The sequence below is a fragment of the Eriocheir sinensis genome, chromosome 66, assembly GCF_024679095.1.
Source record: "Eriocheir sinensis breed Jianghai 21 chromosome 66, ASM2467909v1, whole genome shotgun sequence".
Taxonomy (NCBI): Eukaryota; Metazoa; Arthropoda; class Malacostraca; order Decapoda; family Varunidae; genus Eriocheir; species Eriocheir sinensis.
This window is the reverse complement of record NC_066574.1, coordinates 7,386,736-7,409,953: the sequence shown is the minus strand read 5'-3', so window position 1 is coordinate 7,409,953 and position 23,218 is coordinate 7,386,736. Positions and strand designations below refer to the sequence as shown.

General features: G+C 42.3%; 2 protein-coding genes across 4 annotated transcripts; one reads left to right on the top strand and one right to left on the bottom strand.

Moving 5' to 3' along the window:
* The first annotated feature begins 626 nt into the window (after window positions 1-626).
* Window positions 627-10,305, top strand: LOC126987814 (V-type proton ATPase 16 kDa proteolipid subunit c-like). Its single transcript, XM_050845194.1, has 4 exons — window positions 627-801; window positions 4,218-4,410; window positions 7,037-7,190; window positions 7,716-10,305. Exons 1-4 carry the CDS (start codon window positions 732-734, stop codon window positions 7,773-7,775), a joined length of 477 nt encoding a protein of 158 aa, XP_050701151.1. The 5' UTR covers window positions 627-731; the 3' UTR covers window positions 7,776-10,305.
* Window positions 9,125-22,783, bottom strand: LOC126987813 (histone deacetylase complex subunit SAP18-like). 3 transcript variants are annotated; one of them, XR_007741229.1, is made up of 5 exons: window positions 22,621-22,783; window positions 20,349-20,455; window positions 18,555-18,749; window positions 17,784-17,930; window positions 9,125-14,063 (listed from the first exon to the last, which is right to left on the bottom strand). XR_007741229.1 is itself a non-coding variant. In XM_050845193.1 (5 exons), the coding sequence occupies exons 1-4, from the start codon at window positions 22,738-22,740 to the stop codon at window positions 17,846-17,848; spliced, it is 507 nt and encodes a 168-aa protein (XP_050701150.1). In that variant the 5' UTR covers window positions 22,741-22,783; the 3' UTR covers window positions 9,125-14,063; window positions 17,820-17,845. The 3 variants fall into 3 exon arrangements, 2 of the variants coding, with proteins under 2 accessions (XP_050701150.1, XP_050701149.1); XM_050845193.1 differs by having other exon boundaries at window positions 17,820-17,930; XM_050845192.1 differs by lacking the exon at window positions 9,125-14,063 and having other exon boundaries at window positions 17,067-17,930.
* Between the last annotated feature and the right edge of the window lie 435 nt (window positions 22,784-23,218).

The following is a 23,218-nucleotide window of genomic DNA, read 5'->3' as shown; positions in this document are numbered from 1 at the left end:
AATATATACATCATCATTAACAAAGCCTAAAATATACGCCTGGGAGAGGAGGCTCGAGGAAGAGGAGGTATAATTATCTAACAGTTGAAGTGTCATTGATGTCGCCTGCCTCACATAAAAGGCCGAAAAGAAAACCGGAAGCTATAAGAGAATGGCAGAGGAACATAAAAGATGGTTGTAGCAGAAAATAAATCATAAACATAGGCCAGGGAAGGAAGGCGGGGGAGGAGGAAGAGGAGGCGATATGATGTAACGACCGATCTGTCAATCCAAGTGCCATTCATTGATGTCGGCTGCCTCATCAATAAACTCGTTGCGGTTCCCCAGCTGAAGAGAAAACGGCATCACTGGGAGGCGTCAAATGAAAAATAACACTCAAAACAAACATATGAATATCAGAATAAAAAGACATGTCATCCAGCGCATAACTAAACAGAAGAAAACCGAAAGGAGAGAGCGAGAGGGGAAGGGCCGCGCTAGCCTGCGAGCCTCTGTATTGATCATGTGGGGCGTCGATAGCTTTGTAACCTGAGCGCTGATTGGTCGAGAGGAACGAGTGGCTGCGAAAATAGACCAATGGGAGGGCAGGACAGGCTCAACAGGGGGGAGTGACAGCCAATCAGCGCGCGTGACACAGGTGCCCGCCAATACCACTGCCATCTTCCCTCAGCTGAGCCTCGCCGCCTCCCCCGCCGCTGTTTTTCCTGTCAGAACTCCTCACCCACGTTAAAATGTCCGCCAATCCTGTCTACTCCCCGTTCTTCGGCGCCATGGGAGCTTCGGCGGCCATGATATTCAGCGGTGAGTGGAGGGAGAGGGCCGGGAGAGGCGGGAGGGTGCGGGCTGGGTGGATCCCCTTCATCTGTCACCATAGAACATAAACAAATTCATGCCCTTAGTGACCTGCCTTGCCCTCACCGGCGGCATGGCGTGGGGATATTTACAGGGCTCGCAGGGAGGGGAGGTCATGCACATTGTGGGACTCTGCTCTTCCTGTACGTCGGTGTGGGCTGCCATTGATCTGTCCCTGGCGTAGACTAACAGCGGGTACATATGTTACTGGGGTGGCTCAGGCATGAGAGGGAGAGAGAGGCTGAGGATGGTGGAGATAGTAACACTGGAGATAGGGGCAGAAGTATGGATGCTAGAGGGGGAGGTAAAGAGGGTGGTGGAATTCGTGTTAGGTTTGAGGACGCTGCAAGCAGGGACCAGGACAATAGAGGGGGTAAAGGAATTCCTGGGGAGCCTGGGTGGAGTGCGCTGGATGGGGTGGAGTCCTGTAAGTGTTTCCGCTCGTGTCATGACGGGCTCGCTTAGCTTAGGCAATATTCAGTGTGTTTCCAGGCTGTTTATCGTGAGGGACCAAACCGTTACAAAGGGTGTAGATACGACCGAAAGGGGTGACTACCTCCCGAACCAAAACCAAGAGTGTAGCCTTCCCTCCCATGCTAACATTCACGTTTATTCCACACTGGCGCTGTCAGTCCCCTTGACTTGCGATGATGTGGGTTGGGCTGGCTTGGCTGAAACAGTTACATTTTGGTTTCATAATGATGGTCAGTGTTAACAGATGTTGAAAACTATTTACATAGAAATAGGAATATCGTGCTCTTTAACTGTGTAAGTGATAAAAGTCCAGGTAAGTGTGTAGAATCACTATGCATAAAATTTCTGCCTTTATAGCATAGTTCAGGGGCTAATTACACATATGTCACCCCAGTTATGAAGCTGGGCATTGCTTAAAACTAAATCCAACTCCATACAAAGTGATTTTTTTTGTTACGGATTGGTTTTATGTAGGTGCCAATATATCTTATACTACTTAAACAACTGCTCTTCTATTATCATATACATATTTTACTATCCTTTAAACCTCCCGGGAAACTGTTAAAAAGTATAGAAATTAAAACGACAGTGAAAATGGGCATGAACTTTGTGTAGGAACCCATGCAGCAGCAGGCAGTGGAGTAGTAGCCCACAGAGTCCTGTGGCTGTCAAAACTGGTGACTTGCCACTGCTAAAATCCAATAGGCTCTTACTTAGGGGTGGGGAACTTTGCTTCTGATAACCCCCTTTAGGACCACCAAAAGATAGGTGAACATACATGAACCTCCCAATCTTACCTACACTTTAAAAACAATAAAGATAATGATGCAGGATGTGTTTTTCTACCTACTATACACTTATAAAATTCATGAGTTGGCAGTCACATGAGAAGTCTTGTGACAACTTTCTCCTCATAGCCTCATGGGTAGCTGAAGGTCATAAATCCAACACAAAGGGTTCTGGTTAATTGTAGCTTTACTGCAGTATAAGAATACTTACCTTTGTTTGTATTCTCACTTGGTATGCAATTTTCTTATCTGTCTCCATGAATTAAACTCAATTTCGTTCACCTATCCTAGACTTATAAAATGTGTTCAAAACACACCCTCAGGTTCTGCTATCGTACAGGGAGTAAGACCCCAGAAGCTGCCAGGACCACCCTTTCAGGAGTTTTTGCACCAGTGGCTGCATTGCCCCACTGATGCCATTGAAATTTTAACTATAACACTGTTGGCCACCCCTTGACCATTCTCCTCCTCTTCCACTATGGATCTGGAGTTTGTACCTCAACACTTACTTGCATTTTGTACTTTGGGCACATCATTTTGTTGTGTCAGTGCGAACTAATTTTTGGCGTGAATACTTGATTGTGAAATTATGAAAGAAATATATTAAAAGTACAATCCAACACACAAGAGTTTTCAGTAAAATATTTTAATAGATTATCCTTTACCAACCTATGTATATATAATGTACTACCTAAGCTTTAACTTGAAAAGCATAATATGGTTTCTCAGTGTGCTTATTTTTTTGTGATGCATGCGCAAGAACATTTCAGTCACAAACATGACCAGCAAAGAACAAACAAGATGCAAATTTTATCAAAATAAATGGAAATAACCTGAAAATAATACCACCCTATTGGCATGGGAGTTTTTTTTTTTTTCTGAATATATCAATAACATTAGAAACAGATTGGAGACATACTCAAATTTGCATTGCTGAACATGCATGCGACACGTCATGTTCACAAGGCATCCCACAAACTCCTGAGTTCTAAGGGCACCCCACAAATTTAAGATCTGAGGATGCTAGATGACTGCACTAAGCATGTGGTCATTATATGCCTTTTTTTTCGGGGGGGGAGGGGACCAATTACCAATATTTTCATATCTCCATCTCTAAACATTAGTAGACCCCTTATTTAACACGGTTCTCTTTAAGAATTTCTATGTAGCACTAAGCCTGAATCTTATACATTGGATTGCCATTAAATAGGGTTGCATTCTAGTGATGGTGGTAAAATATGGAAATATCAAATAACATGTAAATTGTGGAAGTTATGCTCCTAACTATAATCGGTTCACTGAAGTCTGAGGTGAGCATTATCGTGCTCTGGCAACCTCCTGTCACACGACGTGTACAATTTCGTGTATAATGTAAGATAGCCTACACATAAGAAACAGCCATCATGATCAATAATATGCAAGCACCAATAACAAGTGCTGTCAATTATAGTCAATTTTGAGTTAAAAATTAATAGTGTCACAAACAGCCGTTTCGTTTATTTACAAGATCGATGATTATTATTGCTAAACAGCCTCGGTGCTGTCCACCTCCAAGAAAATTAGCAGGCCTTCTACAAAACAGCAGCTTGCAACATTATTAAGAATATTTAACTCAAAGGCGACTACAATTAACATTACTTGTTATTGTTGAATACAAATAATTGATAATGACTTACCTATGCATAGGCTGTCATACATTACCCATGCAATCAGACATGACATGTGACAATGGGTTGCCAGCGCACGATAATGCACACCTCAGACTTGGATGAACCGACCCTAGCTCCTTGAGCCAAAAAAAAAAACAGCTCAGAAAAAAGCCTGCAAAGCACTGCTCGTTTAAAAGAAAATAGTGATGAGTGGCCAAAATAGATCAATTTTGAATGGAGAGGTGTCTTGATGCTCCCTCTTGAAAGAGTTTATCATAGGCAGAAGGCTTTATTGAACAAAAGAAATATTTTTACTGTAGTTTATTTGTAGCACAATAGTAAGAAGGAAAAATACAGTGCATACATCTACTGTGTTCAGTGTATATAGTTTAAGTATCAGGCATTGACTGTCTCTTCTGTCAGTCCACCATCTAATGCAGGTGTCCCTCCTCAGCCTTGGGCGCAGCATATGGCACAGCCAAGTCTGGTGTGGGCATCGCAGCCATGTCGGTGATGCGGCCAGAGCTCATCATGAAGTGCATCATCCCCGTCGTCATGGCGGGTATCATTGCCATCTACGGTCTGGTTGTTGCTGTGCTTATTGCTGGCAAGCTGGACTCTGCCAGTGCCGGCTACTCCCTCTACCAGTAAGCATGGGGCAAGGGATGGGAGTATGAGTGTGTTACTGCAGTTCAAAGCTGGACTCTGACATTGCTCTCTGCTGCTAGCCAGTGCCAGTAAGGCATGGAACAAGGAATGAATGTATGAGTGAGGGAGTTATTTAACTCTATGTGTCAAGATACAATGGGCTAGGAAGAATAAGGAGGGGAGCATGAACATTTTTTTTGCTCTATAGTGTCTGGAAACCCCAAATATATAGGGCTCCACTAATATAATATCATGGCACCAAAAGACAAAGTGCTACTTGACATGACAACTTTAGCTTTAGTATAGACAACCCTTCCCAACAATGCCATGTACCTCTAACGCTCCAGAGCAGAGTGCTAACAATCTATGGTACCATCACATTGCCTTTTGTACCCGATACTTGCAATGTACAATGTTAGGACTATTTGTAATGACCCCGAGGTGCAGATGACCCCAAAAGGTCTTCAGCAATGGGGATCAGTTTGGTTTGATGCTTAAGTGTCCACCTCCTGTCTCGGGGGCCTGGGATCAAATCTCTGGCACTTAGATGTCATATATGATGATAGGAAGTGACTCCCATTAGACTGGTGGGCGGTGGCGTCCTCCCTTGTGTTGGGAACATGAAAATGGATGGCCCATTTTCATGTTCAGTCTCCGAGAGTAGACAATCTAAGATGAGTAACTTCACTGAGATTGATCTAAATGGTAAAGGGAAAACAATGAAACTGTGTGGAGACATGGAAATTGACCCCAAAAGGCATGAAATCATGGGGATCCATTTACCTTGACCCTGAAGTGTCCACCTCCCATCTTGTGGGCCAAGTTCCTCCATACCTTGCTTATTTGTGAAAAGGGATATGAAGGATAATACAGCGTAAGAGATGTGGTATTGGTAACACATATACAGCACACTCTTACATGTTTGGAAATTATGGTTATATGTGATCTCATTGTGACTAAGGGCCAGTCTTACAGTCCAGTACAGCACGTTTGTGACCTCCCCAACCAAACACAAAACACGACGAAAATTCCTTGTATAGTTTTTTTTCTTCACATTTGTTACCTTTTTTTTATGCCCTCGAACTGACTCCTCTGCTGTAAAAAAAACCAAAAAAAAAAAAACCCACTATACAAGGAATTTTCGTCGTGCTTTGTGTTTGGTTTGGGAGCTTACAAACGTGCTGTACTGGACTGTAAGACTGGCCCTAAGTCTGTGTGAATGATTTTTGCGATGTTTTCAGGAACTGGTCAGTCTTGAATGAATATTACCTTTTACATACTCTTCACATAACCATGAATTTATGACCCTATTTATTGCTTTCCATGTAAGGTCAATTTTTTAAGATAATGAAGTGGTTAAAGAAAATTGTCTGTTACGCTAACATATTGTAAACTTTGTAATAATAGAATAATCGGTAAACACACTTTCCAGTAGAGTAAGTAAAGGAATATCAAAGGTGTAAAGTTTATGTGAAGTTTATTAATGGATGAAGGGGTTTATTAAGGGTGATATTAATAAGGTTCTCATGGTAAGAGCCAGGTAGGACATGTAATGGGTTTAAATTGGATAAATTCAGATACAACATGGACATAGGCAAGAATTGGTTTACCAAGAGAGTGAAGGATGAGTGGGACAGGTTTGGCAGTCATGTGAGTGCCAATATTATGACATTCAAAACAGATTAGATAAACTCATGGAAAGTGATGCTAAGTGGGGCTAGGTTTACAGGAGTTGCCTTGCATAGGTCTACCGGCCTCTTGCATACTCCTTTTCTTATGTAATTGAACTTGTCACTTTATTCATGCCAATATACAGAAGAGTTTGGAACTTAACCCCTAAAGGGCCGGAGGCGCTAAGCTTTTTTTTTCCTGAAGGGGGGCAGGGCGGTTATAGCGCTTTTTTTTTTTTCGCTAAATTTATTTACTTTTCGGTTTTTTGACCATTCGCTTGGCAACACTGCCAGATATGAGATAGAGCTACTGCTTCAGAATCGAATCTCTCTCGATGGACAGGCGTACTGACACTGACACGGATTCTTCATTTCCTGCCAGACCTCCCCTGCCGCCGCCAGCAGCAGAAACAAGAGAATGAATGAATGACAAGGATGACTCCCAAACCAACACACAACTGTCAAATAGAAGTATTAGATATATGACTATATATAATTGACTATATATAGGGATTAGATGGGGCATCATCAGGCCACCATTACGAACAAAGCGAAGCGGCGAGAGCAGCCAAGCAAAGAGGCTCCTCTAACCTCCTCTTCTTCTTCTCAACTCTTCTTTTAAACAAACCATTTCACATACATTTTCATGCAATAAGAAAATTAAAGAAAGAAAATGATGAATGACTATGATTGTTATTTGTTTTGTTATTGTAGTTCAGCAGAATCAAATCAAATGTGTGTGAGGGATTTTTGTTTTTTGTTTGCGTGCCTGTGCCTGTGTGTGGTGTGACCAGATGACCACCCAGGCTGGTTAATGGTAAAACAAAAGCAGTTTCAATGTGAGTTTTTCAGATGTAATGATTTCTTTTCTTTTATATACTAATTTAACATTTTATTTTGCTAGTTTGTGTTTCTAGTTTCAAAAGTACATGAAGGCTAATGAGATTGTTTTCAGGGGCTTTGTACACCTTGGGGCTGGCCTCAGCGTAGGACTGTCTGGCTTGGCTGCAGGTTTTGCTATTGGTATTGTGGGTGATGCAGGAGTGAGGGGGACAGCCCAACAGCCCCGCCTCTTCGTGGGTATGATCCTCATTCTCATCTTCGCTGAGGTGAGTCTCCAGCGTACTTGCCAATTCCCAGACAAGGCACAGAGCTAAAAACTTCAATTCAATGATCATTTTCTTTTTCCGCTTGAGAGTAGGAAGTCAAAGTGCTCCATTTAAATAAAAAAAATAAAAAGACAGGTTAGGATGAAGCACAACACTTTAAGTCACAGAACATATCCTCCAGAGGTATGGGTTCCACTGCCATACAAATCCCTGAAATGATTGTCAATTCAGCATTGCTCTTAGCAGGTAATGATGTCCCGTTGGTTTTCATATTAAAAGCAATTTTGATTCATTGTGCCTTTGAGCCACTTCCATTTCATAGTTCATCGGTATTGTTTGACATTTTATTTTTCACTGGATTTTTGGCATTAACAGACGAAGTTCCCCCCCCAATTAGTCTGTTATATCGAGGGTTTACTGTACTAACTTCTATTCAAGTTTCCAAGTGATGATAGAACTGTTCCTCCACTGCTTAGTTATTTGTTCAAAGATATAAACTTGCTAATACTTTGTGATGTTTCTCAGGTGCTGGGTCTGTATGGACTCATTGTGGCCATCTACCTGTACACCAAGACCTCCTCGTAAGGGCCTTGCCACTCAGCCACTCACCCACTCCCCAGGCAGCAAGTTGTGGGCATCTGGCTCCTTCCTCCTCACCTTGGACCACCTATGCCACGCCACTCACCTGCTCATGGTGTGATAAGTTGTGTGTACTTGTGTGTGTGACTGTGTGACGTGTGTTCGTGTGACGTTTTGTTGGTGGTGGTAAGATGGTGCTAATCTGCTGAGCCCTACTCCTCTTGCACTTCTTTCTCCTTAGATTTTATTAAATTACACCACAGACAGTTGTATCTAATAAGAGCTACAGCTAAGATCATTCCTTCCTAAGAGCCCATGCAACGTCTCCATCAAACTGAGAATATTAATGTACCTTATGGGTCCTGCTGTCTGGGGGCTGTAGCAGGTCACGCACCATCCTGTGCTGGGGGAGACTCGCCAAGCATTGGGGTGTTGTTGCTGCCACTAATACACAGGCACCACCGTCCCTTTGAGATTGGGGACTTTGGAAAATCCATTAGCTTAGCTTACCTTTTGTGCAGTTATACCAGTCCAGTTTTAGTATTTCAGCCTTCTAGCTTCTCTCTGGTGTTTGGTGGGTTGCTTTAAGGAACATCAATGTGAGGGCTCCTCAGGAGAAGCTTGCCTGAAGCATATCAGTTGAGTAAGAGTTCATCTTGTAATTGTGTGTTGGTTACATAGCTACTTCACTGCTTGCTTGGAGAACTCTTTAATTTCATGTTTGTTAGGAATATTTTATCTGCTCACACTATCAACATTAAATCCAAGTTACAAATCATTATTATAAGAAACCAATATACTTCACACACACACACACACACACACACACACAATAAGATTATGCATAATTTGATGGAACTAAGGTTGACCAAGTTGTTACTTTCAGCTGTAATATATAGATATATATTTATTTAGTCTGGCAGACCTAGTTAATTATGTTATATTGCTGCTACCACCACCACCATGGTCACCAGTGGTTTTAAACTACTGCTAGTTGTTCATTATTCCCACTACTACTGACCACTAATTTGGCCCTCATTACATGTAAGACTATCTGTTGCTAGAAAAATTTCTAGTGTGTAATTGCTGTCCCCTTGTTTTCAGTGCTATGTTTGAGATCGTGCTTGTTGTCAGGTTGTTAGAGAAGTATAATATATTTATTGTAGCATAAGGTGCGTGGTAACGGAGGATTGGTGGAATGAGCGAGTTGTGGCCCTGATCGAGCAGTATTTCAGTGTTGTGGGGCAAACTGTTCCCATCGGATAAAAACTTTTAATTTGTAAAACATTGAAAGGTTGTTGAATTGTACATTATGAAAGAAAAGACATTTCATTACTTTATTTGTAAGTTATGTATTATTATTATTTTTTTTTTTTTTTTTACAAATAATATATGTGGACATAATCTCGAACAGAGTATATTGCTGCTAGTACTGTAGTGACCCTCATGTGGATACTATTAATAAAGCACAATTTAGCGGAGTAGAAGTTAGGAGGCAGGTTGTTACATTCCAGTACAGTACTAGTGTAGCACTATCGTATGCCAGTCCTAACTTATGTCAGGCATCAATCCTACCTACTCCAAATTTGTATAGAATGAAGCTGAACTAACCAGGTTAGTCATCCATTTAATTTGCTGTAAATATTTGTTTCTAACACTTCTGTGGACCAGATATCTGACCCGGGTTAAGCTATGTAGAATTGTTAGACATTGGCCTTCATATTTGGATACTCATTTTGATGATTTGACTCAATTACAAGGTAGCCAAGTGATGTGTGCATGATTTATTTAAAATTGGGCTGCTTCTTACCCCTTCCTGGTACCATTTGGTTGTAAGTGATCCACACTGGTTGGAATTGCTACCCTGTCTCTGCCTACAAACTATCCTTATGCCAGTATATAATAACTGAAGTGAGTTTCACAAGGCCCATTTAGTCAACTGTTCAAAACAAATCACCATTGGCATCATATTTGGATGCCTGAAGAGCAGGTCACCACTCACAGTGAACTTTTCGATGGCAAATCATATGTAACCTTGTGGCACTCATGCTGTAACAGATGTGAAAGGTATGAGATGACTTACTGATTTTCAACAAGTGAGTGTCACTAGAAATCCTTAGAATCAAACCAATAATATTTTAATGAACTCTACTTTGAAGTGGAATAATTTTAAACAGCACATGTTCACTGTTGGCCATATGAACACTCCTCAGAGACACCCCGCCTGAATCCCTCCTCCTGATTCCAATGTTGCCTCCACGTGTATGTCGCCTTCTATATAATACCACAATACTTGGTGTCAAATGCTATTATACAAATATGTGTAAAGAGGAGGTCAATAACATAAAAAAGCAGTTCAAGTCTATAATCCTGTCCTTTCCTGTTTCCCGGTCCCTAACCCAATAACCCTTCAGCTGGTTAAAATCAATGTCTGAATGTAATGTGTGTTGTATTCAGTGCAGCAGAAGTACCTTGTCTGTACAGTAACTCTAGCACTAGATTGATGTAAAAATCATTCATTAAAGTAAATGTTCCATGATGGTTTTCACTTATCCCTTCATCATTATCATTCTGTATCATCCCATTGCAGGACATAGGCCTCTCCTAGACATTTGTTAGTTCATTATATGAGCTGAAAGTTTGCTATTTCTGACCATTTCCATATATAACATAGTTTGTTCATTATATGAGATGAAAGGTGAGGCACAGAAGGACAAGAGTGGAGATGATTAGCCAAATGGACAAAGCTGACTAGATGCACACCACCTGGTCTGTATTGCTTCCACCACTGCCGACCAATGTGCGTGTACGCTGTACATGTTTGGCGAGCCCACCACCGAACTGAACTTGTTTGATATTTTCCAGGATATGCCGGACCGATTGATTATTGCAGGAGTTTCATTCTTGGCGCTGCAACTGCAGGGTCATATGGCGCCAAAGCTAATACAAAATAAACTATATAAAACCGGTAAATAATTAAAACATGATAAAAAACAACAATAAAAGGTCAATAAAACCTACAGGAGGTTGAGGACGCCAGCCTCCTGTAGGAAGCCATAAATGTCATGTCCCAGGTAGAGAGCCTTCTCCCCAGCACCAGAGAGAGAAAGAAACTCCCATCTCCACCCTGACACTGGGGGAAGTACCGCTCTCGCAGGTCCCCCAGACTGGGGCGCTCGACCAGCAAATGCTGAACAGTCAGGGGGACCAAACAGTCATCACAGTACGGCTGAACTCCCATGGAGACATGAGGAAGCCGTGTGTGTATCGAGTGTGGCCCACCCTAAGGCGAGTCAGGACAGTCTCCCTCTTACGATTCCTTATATGAGAATACGACCAGGGAAGCACAGCACTGACTTCCCCCATCTTTGTCGTGGCAATCACAGCCACCCACCTGCACTGCCACACCCTCTGAAGTGCAGACCGCACGGTGGTATACAAATTCCTAAATGGAAGAGCGCACTGTGAGGGAGGACGAGAAGCAGCGGCCTGCGCCACCTTATTGGCCTCCTCATTACCACGCACAGAGACGTGGGCAGGTACCCAGCATAAAATTATTTGGTGGCCACACCTTTTGGCCAGAACCAGCCAGCTAAAAATTTATAAAACTATATGGTGGGTGCTTCTAAAATCTTCCATTGCAGACGGCTGCCTGTGAGTCAGAGTAGACAGTAAAAATACCAACAGGCAAAGTGAAGATTGTGCGAATTGCTAAAAGAATGGCAGATTGTTCTGCGGTAAAAATTGAGGCTAGGGCAGGTAAAGTTCTGGAACTGAACTCGTTTGGTAAATTCCAGGATATGCCGGGACAGGCCCAAAAAGTTTTTTAAAGCCAACTCATTATATAAATCAAGGTCCGTAAAAGCAAAGGTTTACTGTATTCTGTGCCTTTAGTTCCAAATGTCAATGTAAATGTTCCTTAAGCCACAGCCACAGCCACACTAGGCCTTGCAAGCCCTGCACTTCCCCATGCAGTGTTGCCAGGAGCATAATTTGGGGCGAGCAAAGGACAGTACAGTGTGGTTCAGGCAATCATAGGCGGGAGGCATTTCAGAGTGCAGGGCAACAGCATGCCAGGAGACAGGTCGCCAGTAGCTGTCTGCTCTCATGTAAATGAATAGTTTTTTGATAATATACAACTCAATTTTCCTCAGAAAATCATAAAATGTATTGATGGTCATCCTTGTACAGTCCTCAATAATGGGCCCACTTTCTTTCTCAAGCTCAGAGAAAATTTGAGTGGAGCTTCCTCTCCTCCTGTGTCTTGAGTCACTGCTTGCACCATATTTTACCCCTCTATTCTGGTGTTTTTAGCACAACATAATGCTACAATGCTCCATAAAAGTTTCTTCCATGCTTATGTTCCTGCCATTCAAAAGCAACTGGCGTAGGAGCTGACTGACTGAGGTCCAGCGCTCAAATCAGGTGAGATCAGTAGCTGTTTGCTGACCACTGCTGAAAACAGTTTGTTACTGCTAGTTCTTTTAGTCGTGTCAGTTTCCTTTCCCTATCTACATAGGTATAACCAGCTCCTTATTTTTAATCAGGAGGAATGGCACCATACTGCCATACTGCAGGCAAGACTGCATGCAACCCATGGCCCATGTTCATACCTACAGCTCTGAGCAGATATGTAATGAAGCTGCAAACACCAGCTGGTTTTCTACCCATCAACCAGGGGTGGGCACGGGTCCACTAATCTACTAACTGCTAATTTGCGAAGCTAACTTTTTTGTTAGCTGCTTAGCATTTTCCCTAACTTTGAAAACAGTTAACAGACCAATTAGCTTCTGCTAAATGTAGCTCCTCATCCGCTAAATAAAAAATTCATACAGGTTTGTTATGTCCGTTGTGGGGAGACACAGCACCAGCTGAGCCACGTGACGCAATAATTCCAGCGTTTCCACTTTTGGGTAAATTACGCCTTAAAGTACAGTATTGGACAATTATTGGGGAAACTTTTTGGTATTTTATGGTAATGCATCTTTCATTTCCAACCCTTTGAGCTCGGGATTTAATAACAAGAATTCAATATGTTCAATTTAATGTTTATATGTGTACACCTTTATCATCTGATTTTGGCATGCTATACCTTTCTAGAAAGCTGTGTCTAAGCTACTACATATCAAAATTTCAGGTCACAAGGTCTGTTTTTAAGAGTTTTTGAGTCAAAATACTAAACCGAAGCTAAATCCATATAAAAAAGTTAGCGGTTAGCATTAGCTTCCACTTAATTTCTTTATCAGTTTAGCGTAAGCGAAGCTAACTTTTTAGTTAGTGGATTACCAGTTAGCGAAGCTAACTTTTCGGTTAGCGGTGCCAACCACTGCCATCAACCCAGTCACAGCCTCTCTGACTTCGTCAGGAGAAGAAGGGGTTTCACCAATGGGTGAGTCAGCATCCACTATTTACAACCCAGTAGCACTTGGGATCTGCCTGTTTGGAGGGTCTGCCATGCACAGCAGCTAAAAGTACTCAGCCCAACAAGCCCTCTGCTCATCCATGCCTGACACAAGGTAATCTCCTGTTTGGATAGCATTCACCTTAGAGGGAGACTTGGAGCAGTTATTTTCTGGGTTCAGTAAGCAGGTCAGAAGTCATTTGTGCTGAAATGACCTGCAGTGTCCTCAGAGACTCCTGAAATACCTCATCTTTTCTCTTCTCATGACCTTTAGTTCTACATAAAACAGCCCAATGTTGATCTTGGTTCCCAGCAAGCCTGGCACCATAACTCTTCTCGATATTCTTTGTCTACCCCGGTTCAACAAGACCTCAAAGGTGCACCATTTGAGACTGTCACTACAAACTCAGGACCATACTCACCTTGCAGTTTCTCAACATGAACACAGTTTGGTTATATCTTGAGATTTTTCTTGACATGACACAAAGCTTGAGTAAAGCAATACAAATCTTATGATCAGTTGCACACACAGCCAGCTCTCAGTAAAAACATTAAAGTCACCTAAGACCATGAGTGCCTCCCAGGGGAAGTACTGGCCCAGTATGGAATAAAGTTTGAGACAGAACACGTCTTTCTCTTCAGGTTCACACAACTCAGTAGAAGCATATACTGCAAGGTGTGCTTTGCCTCACTCAAATTACATGCTCATCAGCCAGAGTGCCCTCAATGACAAAAATGGCTGTAAATGATTGTAGATCTTCCTCTTTAAAGACCATTGTTCATGCCAGACCAGGAGTAGGTGTACCCCAACTTCTGCTCTCGCTCCTGCCACCACTGTGTTTGCTAGCACGTCCTACACACTCCATCCACAGTGAACGATGCACGTGTGTACGCTGAAAAACAAAACAAAAAAATGAATACATAACTCGTGGAGTCCTTTCAAACTGCGCTGCCGCCTGATCTATGAAGCATTTCACAGTGTCTTCATTACTGTCATTCCAAGCAGGAGTTGCCGTCCCCCTCGCCTCGACAAGGCATTGAGGGCAGAAGCTACACACTCAGTAAGGGACACACTACCCTTGCCCCCCCCCCCTTGGAGCAATTGAAGTAAAATGCACACAGGATTAAGGTTAAAACAATTCAAATAAAAAGCTCCCAAAAATAATGATGCAAAGGAACATAATCATACATATAACTCAGGGCAGCGGCAACTTGACACACACTACAAGCCACTGCCTCTTCTCCTCTCAGAAACCAGTTCCTTCCCCCTCCTCACCTTCTACTCTAAAATCTTCCACTATTTCTCTCAACACTTGCTCTTGCTCTCCTTATTAACCCTTTAACTGCGCAGTCGGTAAGACAAGCCGAAACCACTATGCGACATCGTTAAGTGAACCAGGAGGTCTCTTTCCATCTCCATAGCTCCACCTCCCCTCCCCTCCCCTCCCCTTCCATCATCTTTTTCCATCTCCACAGCTCTGTCTCCACCTCCTCTCATCTCAACTCAACTCAACTCGACTCAACGACCTGAGGATGTACTTCTCCAATTTCCCATGGTATGATTACTGCTTCCAGGAGAGAGACCCCTCTGTGTGTGCCCAGCACATCACAGAGGTGATTGTCTCTGGAATGGAGGCACACATTCCACGTACTTTTTCTACTCTTCATGCTAAAAAGCCTTGGTTTTATCACGCTTGTTCTCATGCTATCAAAGATAAAGAGGCAGCTCACAAAAGGTACCAGAGCCTTCACACTCCCGCTAACCATAATTTTTATATTTCTGCCCGGAATCATGCCAGATCTATTCTTCGACTTACCAAAACCTCTTTCATTAATAGAAAATGTCAAAACCTTGCTTTTTCTAATTCTTCCCAGGACTTCTGGCACCTAGCCAAAAACATCTCCAATTTCACTTCTTCATCTTTCTCTCCTCTCCTTAACCCTGCCGGCAGCACTGCCATCTCATCTATCTCTAAGGCTGAACTCTTCTCTCAAACTTTCTGTAAAAACTCCACTCTGGATGATTCTGGGCATATTCCTCCTACACATCCCCCTCTGACTCCTTTATGCCTGTTATTAAGATTCTTAAGAACGATGTTTTCTATGCCCTCTCTGGCCTCCCATTGTTCTTAAAAACTGTGCTTCCGTGCTGACACCTTGCCTGGTCAAACTCTTTCGTCTCTGCCTATCAACATCCACCTTTCCTTCCTGCTGGAAGTATGCCTTCATACAGCCTGTGCCTAAGAAGGGTGACCGTTCCAATCCCTCAAAATACCGCCCTATAGCTTTACTTTCCTGTCTATCTAAAGCTTTTGCATCAATCCTTAACCGGAAGATTCAAATGCATCTTTCCACTCCTGACCTTCTATCTGATCACCAGTATGGGTTACGCAAGGGGCGCTCTACTGGCGATCTTCTTGCTCTCTTAACCGACTCTTGGTCATCCTCTCAGCCGTTTCAGTGAAACTTTCTCAGTTACGCTAGACATATCGAAAGCTTTCGATAGAGTCTGGCACAAGTCTTTGCTTTCTAAACTGCCCTCTTTCGGATTCTATCCTTCTCTCTGTTCCTTTATCTCCAGTTTCCTTACCGGCCGTTCTATCTCTGCTGTGGTAAACGGTCACTGTTCTTCCCCTAAACCTATCACAGTGGTGTTCCACAGGGCTCTGTTCTATCACCCACTCTCTTCCTGTTATTCATCAATGATCTTCTTTCTATAACAAACTGTCCTATCCACTCATACGCTGACGACTCCACTCTGCATTATTCAACTTCTTTCAACAGAAGACCCTCTCAACAGGAATTACATGACTTCAGACTGGAGGCTGCAAAACGCTTAACCTCAGACCTTGCTATCATTTCCGATTGGGGTGAAAGGAACCTAGTGTCCTTCAATGCCTCAAAAACCCAATTTCTCCACCTATCAACTCGACACAATCTTCCAAACACCTATCCCCTATTCTTCGTCAACACTCAGCTGTCACCTTCTTCAACACTAAATATCCTCGGTCTATCCTCAGCTCAAAATCTCAACTGGAAACTTCACATCTCTCTTACTAAATCAGCTTCCTCGAGGTTGGGCGTTCTGTATCGTCTCCGCCAGTTCTTCTCCCCCGCACAGATGCTTTCCATATATAGGGGCCTTGTCCACCCTCATATGGAGTATGCATCTCTCGTGTGGGGGGGCTCCACTCACACAGCTCTTCTAGACAGAGTGGAGTCTAAGGGTCTTCATCTCATCAGCTCTCCTTCTCTTACTGACAGCCTTCTACCTCTTAAATTCCACCGCCATGTTGCCTATCTTTCTATCTTCTGTCGATATTTTCATGCTGACTGCTCTTCTGAACTTGCTAACTGCATGCCTTCCCCCCTCCTGCGGCCCCACTGCACGACTTTCTACTCATGCTCATCCCTATACTGTCCAAACCCCTTACGCAAGAGTAAACCAGCATCTCCATTCTTTCATCCCCTTCACTGGTAGACTCTGGAACAGCCTTCCTTCGTCTGTATTTCCTCCTGCCTATGACTTGAGCTCTTTCAAAAGTGTATCAAGACACCTCTCCACCCAAAATTGACCTCTTTTTTGGCCACTCTGTACTTATCACTATATGAGAGCAACAGTTAGCAGGCTTTTTTTTTACATCTTCTTTTTTGTTGCCCTTGAGTTGCTCTCTGTGCTGTAAAAAAAAACTCCACTCCACACTCTCTCTCTCTCTCTCAAATGTGGTGTAGACTGAATTTCTTTTGAGAATTTTGGGTGTTTTAAAAATTATGCAGAATGAAAGTTGAAGGGATTGCCTTATTTAACACCAGTATCATTTAACCAATAGCAAGTACCACTGGTCTTTTGTAGACACTCTTCCTTCTCATTCACTAAGATCACAGAAAGTCTGAAAGTTGCGCCTTTATATTTATTCACTCTTCATATAAAATGTTTGTGTTCTATCATTTTATGAGACCACAATTTTTTTTATAGTGTGTGGGATGGAATGAAATATAAAATAAAGACTATCACAATGACTCCCATGAGGACTAACATAAAGCTAACACTTATGTAAAAGTGACAATATCTTTAGACAAATTCTACAAGGAAACTGTTAAATGACATTAGGACATTATGCATGTCAAGTTTCACTTAATTTGACCACCAATTCCTTATGATTATACTTTGGATGGGTCACACTGATTCATAAAACTTACTTCAGACTTAAGATGGACATGGTGTCCAAAAAAAAGTTAAAAAATGTTCAAAGAAATTTAAAAATATCATTATACAGTAGACTGGACTATAGTGATGCGAGATAGGCGAGATCTTTTTCTGCGTTGACTCCCACAAGTCCTTTCCTCCTCACCACTCTGCCACACAGTCCAAACACCTATCTTTTCCTTTCATGTGTTAGATATAGGTAACATATGATAGGAAGAGACAGGTGTTGGGACTGTGTGGCAGAGCAGTGGGGAGGAAAGGACCCACAGTAACCAGCGCAAAATGATCTCACCAACCTGGTTTCACTATAGTCTCATGGTTTCAGAACTTAAGACATAAGATTCTGCCATTCCTAGAGCCGCTCATCAGTGATAAAAAAATTGTACAAAAACTGAGTAAACAGTACTCTTATCTGCCTGTCTTGGATCCTCCTGAAAGTGACCTTGACAAACCCCCGGAACAAGGGTGCTAGTAGGGCCTCATCCGTCGCTGGGGTGGCATTCCTCGGCCAGGGTTAGTGATGGCAATGTCCAAGAAGTCCCCGATCACAAAGCTGCAAAATGTTATTGATTATTAACAACAAAACATGCTACTTCAGAATTGATTCTTAATGTCATTTGCAATTTTAATGTAATGTAATTATTTGGATAACAATTGAGAACAGATAACAAAGCTCAAACTGGAGGCACAAGAAAGTAAGCCACACCAAATTTTATATTTCCTTCTTTCCAGTTTTCAACAATTGTAATCGAAATCTCATACCCTGCATTCCCACACTTCAGTTATTTATGACTGAAACTATATAGGTGACCTTTCTTAAACTATTATTGGTTATAAAGTAAAGTCTGTAAACCCCAATTCCACAAATTAAACAAATCTCAGCAGTCTAAATTCTGAAGATATAAAATCAATCTGAAGAAGAGTTCAAGTACCAGAGAATTATATTTTGAGCAAGGTTTTCCGCACATAAATACATACAACTTTTAACCATATCTTCACTTGTAACTTTACACCAAAAAATATTTCTTATAAGGTTTAGAGATAGAAAACAGACTATCACAATTTTGAGAGTTGTGTCCCCTATGTAGCAGGCATCTCAACTATTCTTACTGATATAAACTATACTAAACAATGCTCACATTTAAATAGAACTCCCACTAGGCACCCAAACACATACCCTAACTGTGCCAGTGTCTTGTTGTCATCAAAGCCCTTCTGTCCAATCACGATGGAGCCAAGTTCCTTCATGCGGGGGATGGACTTGGTCAGCTCCGGGTACACCAGTCGGAACTCAAACACAGTCCCCCGACGTCGAGTATCTGGATTGACCTCCAAAATAAGACTGCCTATTTCCTTCAGGGTAGCATCCATCCTGCAAGGGCAAAGGAAAGTAGAGGTAAAGTTACGGACATATGCTAAAGCTGTGTACTGTGTCAGAGCTCATCTCAGTCATCTTAGCCCGTGAGCTGATAGTGGGTAAACACACATTATATATCCTAGAACACACGGCAAGTGTGACACCCAGCTTACCACAATTAATCTTTCCCAAGTTATGCATACACCTGGGGGTACACAGCATCCTTTGAAGAAGTATGCGTTGTAATAATTATCAAAAAGAAAGTATTTTATAAGATTTTACTAGTCTCAGATGAATCTCTGACACAAACACAGTACACATTCCAAGAAAAATCAATACTTAATTCTTAGGTCTTCCAAACTGGCTGAAGCTTAACCCAGTAGCAGCAACGGGCCAAATGTGTGGCTTTACATGTAGCAGTGACGGGCCAGATCTGTGCCATGATATAAACCCCTCAAAATAGATGATACATAATCTGATCACAAATGCTTTGATATATATTATGAAATGGTTTGTGCGAGGTGTGATTTTTTCTCATTTTTCTCGCTTGGAGGGACCATTAAGAAACATGATCCCTGCTGCTACCGGGTTAATGCCAAAAGCACCTCCTCTTCAGTAAATCTGAATGATCCACAGAAGCAATAGGAAAAATAAAAATAAAATGGTTATAGTTAAAAGCTCCAATAAAAATTATGCACAACAGAATAAACCAATCAGTAAGAAGATGAGAAGAAAGCTAAATAATGCCGAGCAAAGACAAGGTTATTAGTGAAATTGAACCATCAGAGATAAGAAAGATGTTGGCTTGTTCTTCAGGTTGGTCAGTGAATGAAGATGACAATGAAAGCTACTGGTCTATCTAACTTTATACCTGACTCCTTGTTCCCTCATGAAAACTCCCCTCAAAGCAGTAGCCACGGCAGAAGCGTTTCTTAACTTACCCTGTTCCACACTGCTTCTCGGTTCACTAAATATCTCACCTAGCAACTCTCTACAATACTCATCCACTCTATTGATCCATTTCACCGGTGGTCAACCCCAGATGTCCTCCCTCTCAATCTTATTACTGTCATCAATTCTAGGGACCTTTCCTACTTCTAACTTCTTTATTGCCTCCCCTATCTCACCATTCTTCCCCTCTCCCTCTGGATATAATTCCCCTATATTGATTGTTACTCCCTTCTATCCCTCACAGATTCTCATTAGCCTCTCTTGGTGTGCGGGTGTGGTGAGCCTGAGGTAAAGAGTTAGAGAATCGATGTTAGTCTCTGCAGTGTTTAGGGTTCCGTCCATTGGGGCTGATAAGTTAATAACATCTGTAATTCTAATATGTACAAAATAAAACAGGAAATGACATATGAGTGTAATGTGCTTATAGGATTAGCTTAAATAGGGATGAACACACTAAAACAGAGAAAGTGAATGGAACTGATGTGGTATAGCTCCCTGAAAAGCCATGGTTGTCCTCTGTTGTTGCCCCTGACCTGTCCCCTTCATCCTGGCAGGTGTCTTTCTACTTTCTGCCAGTGATGTGTGAAAAAGAAATGAAGCCGAGATAATAAGGAATGGTCTCTTATTATTGATGAGGAGTAACAGAAGCAGCACTGCACTTACCATGTGTATATCTGTAGCTCATTAGGGGGGGTGTTTCCCCTGCGGTACTCTGTTATGATGTTGTGGCGACCATTGGAGCAGAACACACGCAGCAACAGCGGGCAAGTCTGAGGAGTAGAGTAACTTATGTACATACACTTTGTAAGAATATCAAGGATGTATGAAATCTAAACTCTATCAAAATACACACGTTACATCAGTCATTTAAGAGTAGGATATAAAACTGGATCTGCAAAAAAAGATGTTGACAGGATACTAAACTAGAACTACAGAAAGTTGTCTGCAGGGACAAGATAATATAGAGGGAAAAGTTAAGGAAAACAGAGGAGAGATTATAGGCTAAAAGGTGCGCAAAGCCACAGGTGTTTTTTTTTTTTTTTTTTTACACCAAAGGAGACAGCTCAAGGGCACAAAAGAGTAAACATTAATAAAAAAAAGCCCGCTACTCGCTGCTCCTATAAAGAATCCAAAGAGGTGGCCGAAAGATAGGTCAGTTTCGGGAGGAGAGATACTAATGCTAACATACTGAGGCAGCTGCATCCCACCGACTTAAACTCATTCAAAGGGAGAGTACTGACACCTCTTCACCTGAAACTGACGTCTCTTTTGCCATCTCGTTCTTTCCACTTTTGTTCGGCGCAGTGTCTGTAGTATTTCCATGTGAAACCGACTGATGGGGTAATGGCGGCTGCGGCCCCGCTCCGCAGCCGCACCTTGCCACACACTCTCAACACCTCTCGCTTCCTCTCATATGTCAGCTATTTACTACCTTTAACCCCTTCACTACGGCCACGCCAAAACAGCGCCCCACGCCGTATCCGGGATCGCTGCACGCGCCAAATTTCAAATGTCACTATTGAATATAACAAGTTTTCAGCAATAAACTCAACATAATCATCATATATTATATATGAAAACATGCAGAATTAAATGGTGCACATAAAGAAACTCACTACGGCCGGGATCGGTGCACGCGCCAAATGTCAAATGTCGCTATTGAATATAATAAGTTTTCAGCCATAAACTCAATAGAATCATTATGTATTTTATATGAAAACATGCAGAATTAAATGGTGCACATAAGGAAACTTAGATTAACTGATAATTTTGAGATGTAAGCATAAATATAGATAAAATAACTCGTACATTGGCTAAAGCGAGCCAGGACATAGTATGCGCTTCCTCGGATAGGGTATGGGGCAAGCAAGGACGCAGTATACGCATCCTCATGTTGAAGGGGTTAAACTACTCCACCCGAACTTTACAACATGCTATAAATACCACGACACTTGACAACGTTGCATTCCAATGTTGTCAAGTGTTGTGGTAATTATACGAAATCTTTGTTATTGTCCTGAAGCAATCTTAACCCTGTATGACCTTATTGGATAATCCAATTATTTAATCAAATTCACTTAACCCCTATGCTCCCCAACCCTATGCCCTCTGCGAGCTATTTTGCAGCAGCGGCGGCGGCACTATCGTCGCGGCCGCCGCCAGAGGAGGCGACGCGCTTTCATAAACATTATCCCCTATTTTCAAGAAGGAAAAAAATGTCTTTGAATTGGATTTTGAAAGCACTTCCATGACTGTTGAAGGTTTGTAGAAAAGACATATGAAGAGGTAGTGATGTTTCATAAGGTAAATAATGAGATACTGGCACGGTACTAAAGCGAGTCTTCACTGCCTGCCTTCCTTTGCTGTGATAAGTATATAAAAAAATTCCCCAGTCTGCAAGGGTAGAAAATGGATGGAAGCGTGTTTGAACTGACCACCTGGACTGAGTTGGGTGTAATTCTGGATAAATACAGATACCCAAGAAATACCAAAGAATGCAGAGAGAGAGAGAGAGAGAGAGAGAGAGAAATGAGAAAAAGAGAGAGAGAGAGAGAGAAATGAGAAAAAGAGAGAGAAATGAGAAAAAGAGAGAAAAGAGAAAAAAAAAGAGAAAGAGAGAGAGAGAAAGAGAGAGAAAGAAAGAAAGAGAGAGAGAGAGAGAGAGAGCGAGAAAACAAAAAAAACAAAGATATTTCTGTATCTGGATAAATAAAGGTCAGGTCACTTTTCAGGAGCTTAACACGCTTAATTAAAGGATACCAAGGATGTACGACCACTGGAGAGAGACAACCGAAGATGAATAAAAGCTACCAAGGAAGGTCAGCCCAGGCGAGGTCACAGAAGCGTCATGGGGCTACAGAATACGAGGTCAAGTAGGAAAAAAAATAAATCTATTCTTCCACTTTCCGGCAACACCTTCCCTCCACCGCCATACCTTCTCCCTGTCCACTGTTTTCTCATTGTTGTCTTTACGCTCCTCGACTTTGCTTTCCAAGGTGGACGCCATGATGCTGAGTCTCGGTCTTGGGTCTTCAACATGTGGAATTAGTGCCATTGAAGCAGGCGGCTCTGTGTCTCGGGCTGCCGGGCGCCATTATTGGGCCGCAAGCACCGCGCCAACTTTGAACTGAGGAATCAAAAACGTATTTTTTCCTATTTTTGGAGCGGACATGGCTGCTTTTTAGTGTAGCAGTGCCTTGCTGCCTGGCTTGTGGCTGTAGTAGCAGGCCGGAGAGGGGATACAAAGCTTATAAATTTCAAGTCCGCTGAGAAGACAGAGTACATAGGACAGAGAGGCTGGGGGCTGCCTAGTATATAGTAGGCCAGTGGGCTTCTTGCAGACCCCCTGCGTTCATATGTTCATGTGTACTGTATTACGTTGTGCTAACAAAATCAGTCTTCTAGGGAGGAAACCGTCCCGTTGGTCAGGCTTATGCCAGATATGCAGGGCGTGTGTTTTGCTATGATAACAGCCCGCCCTGTGTACTGTATATGGAGACTATTGTGCGAGAGATCAGGACTGAAACAATCGT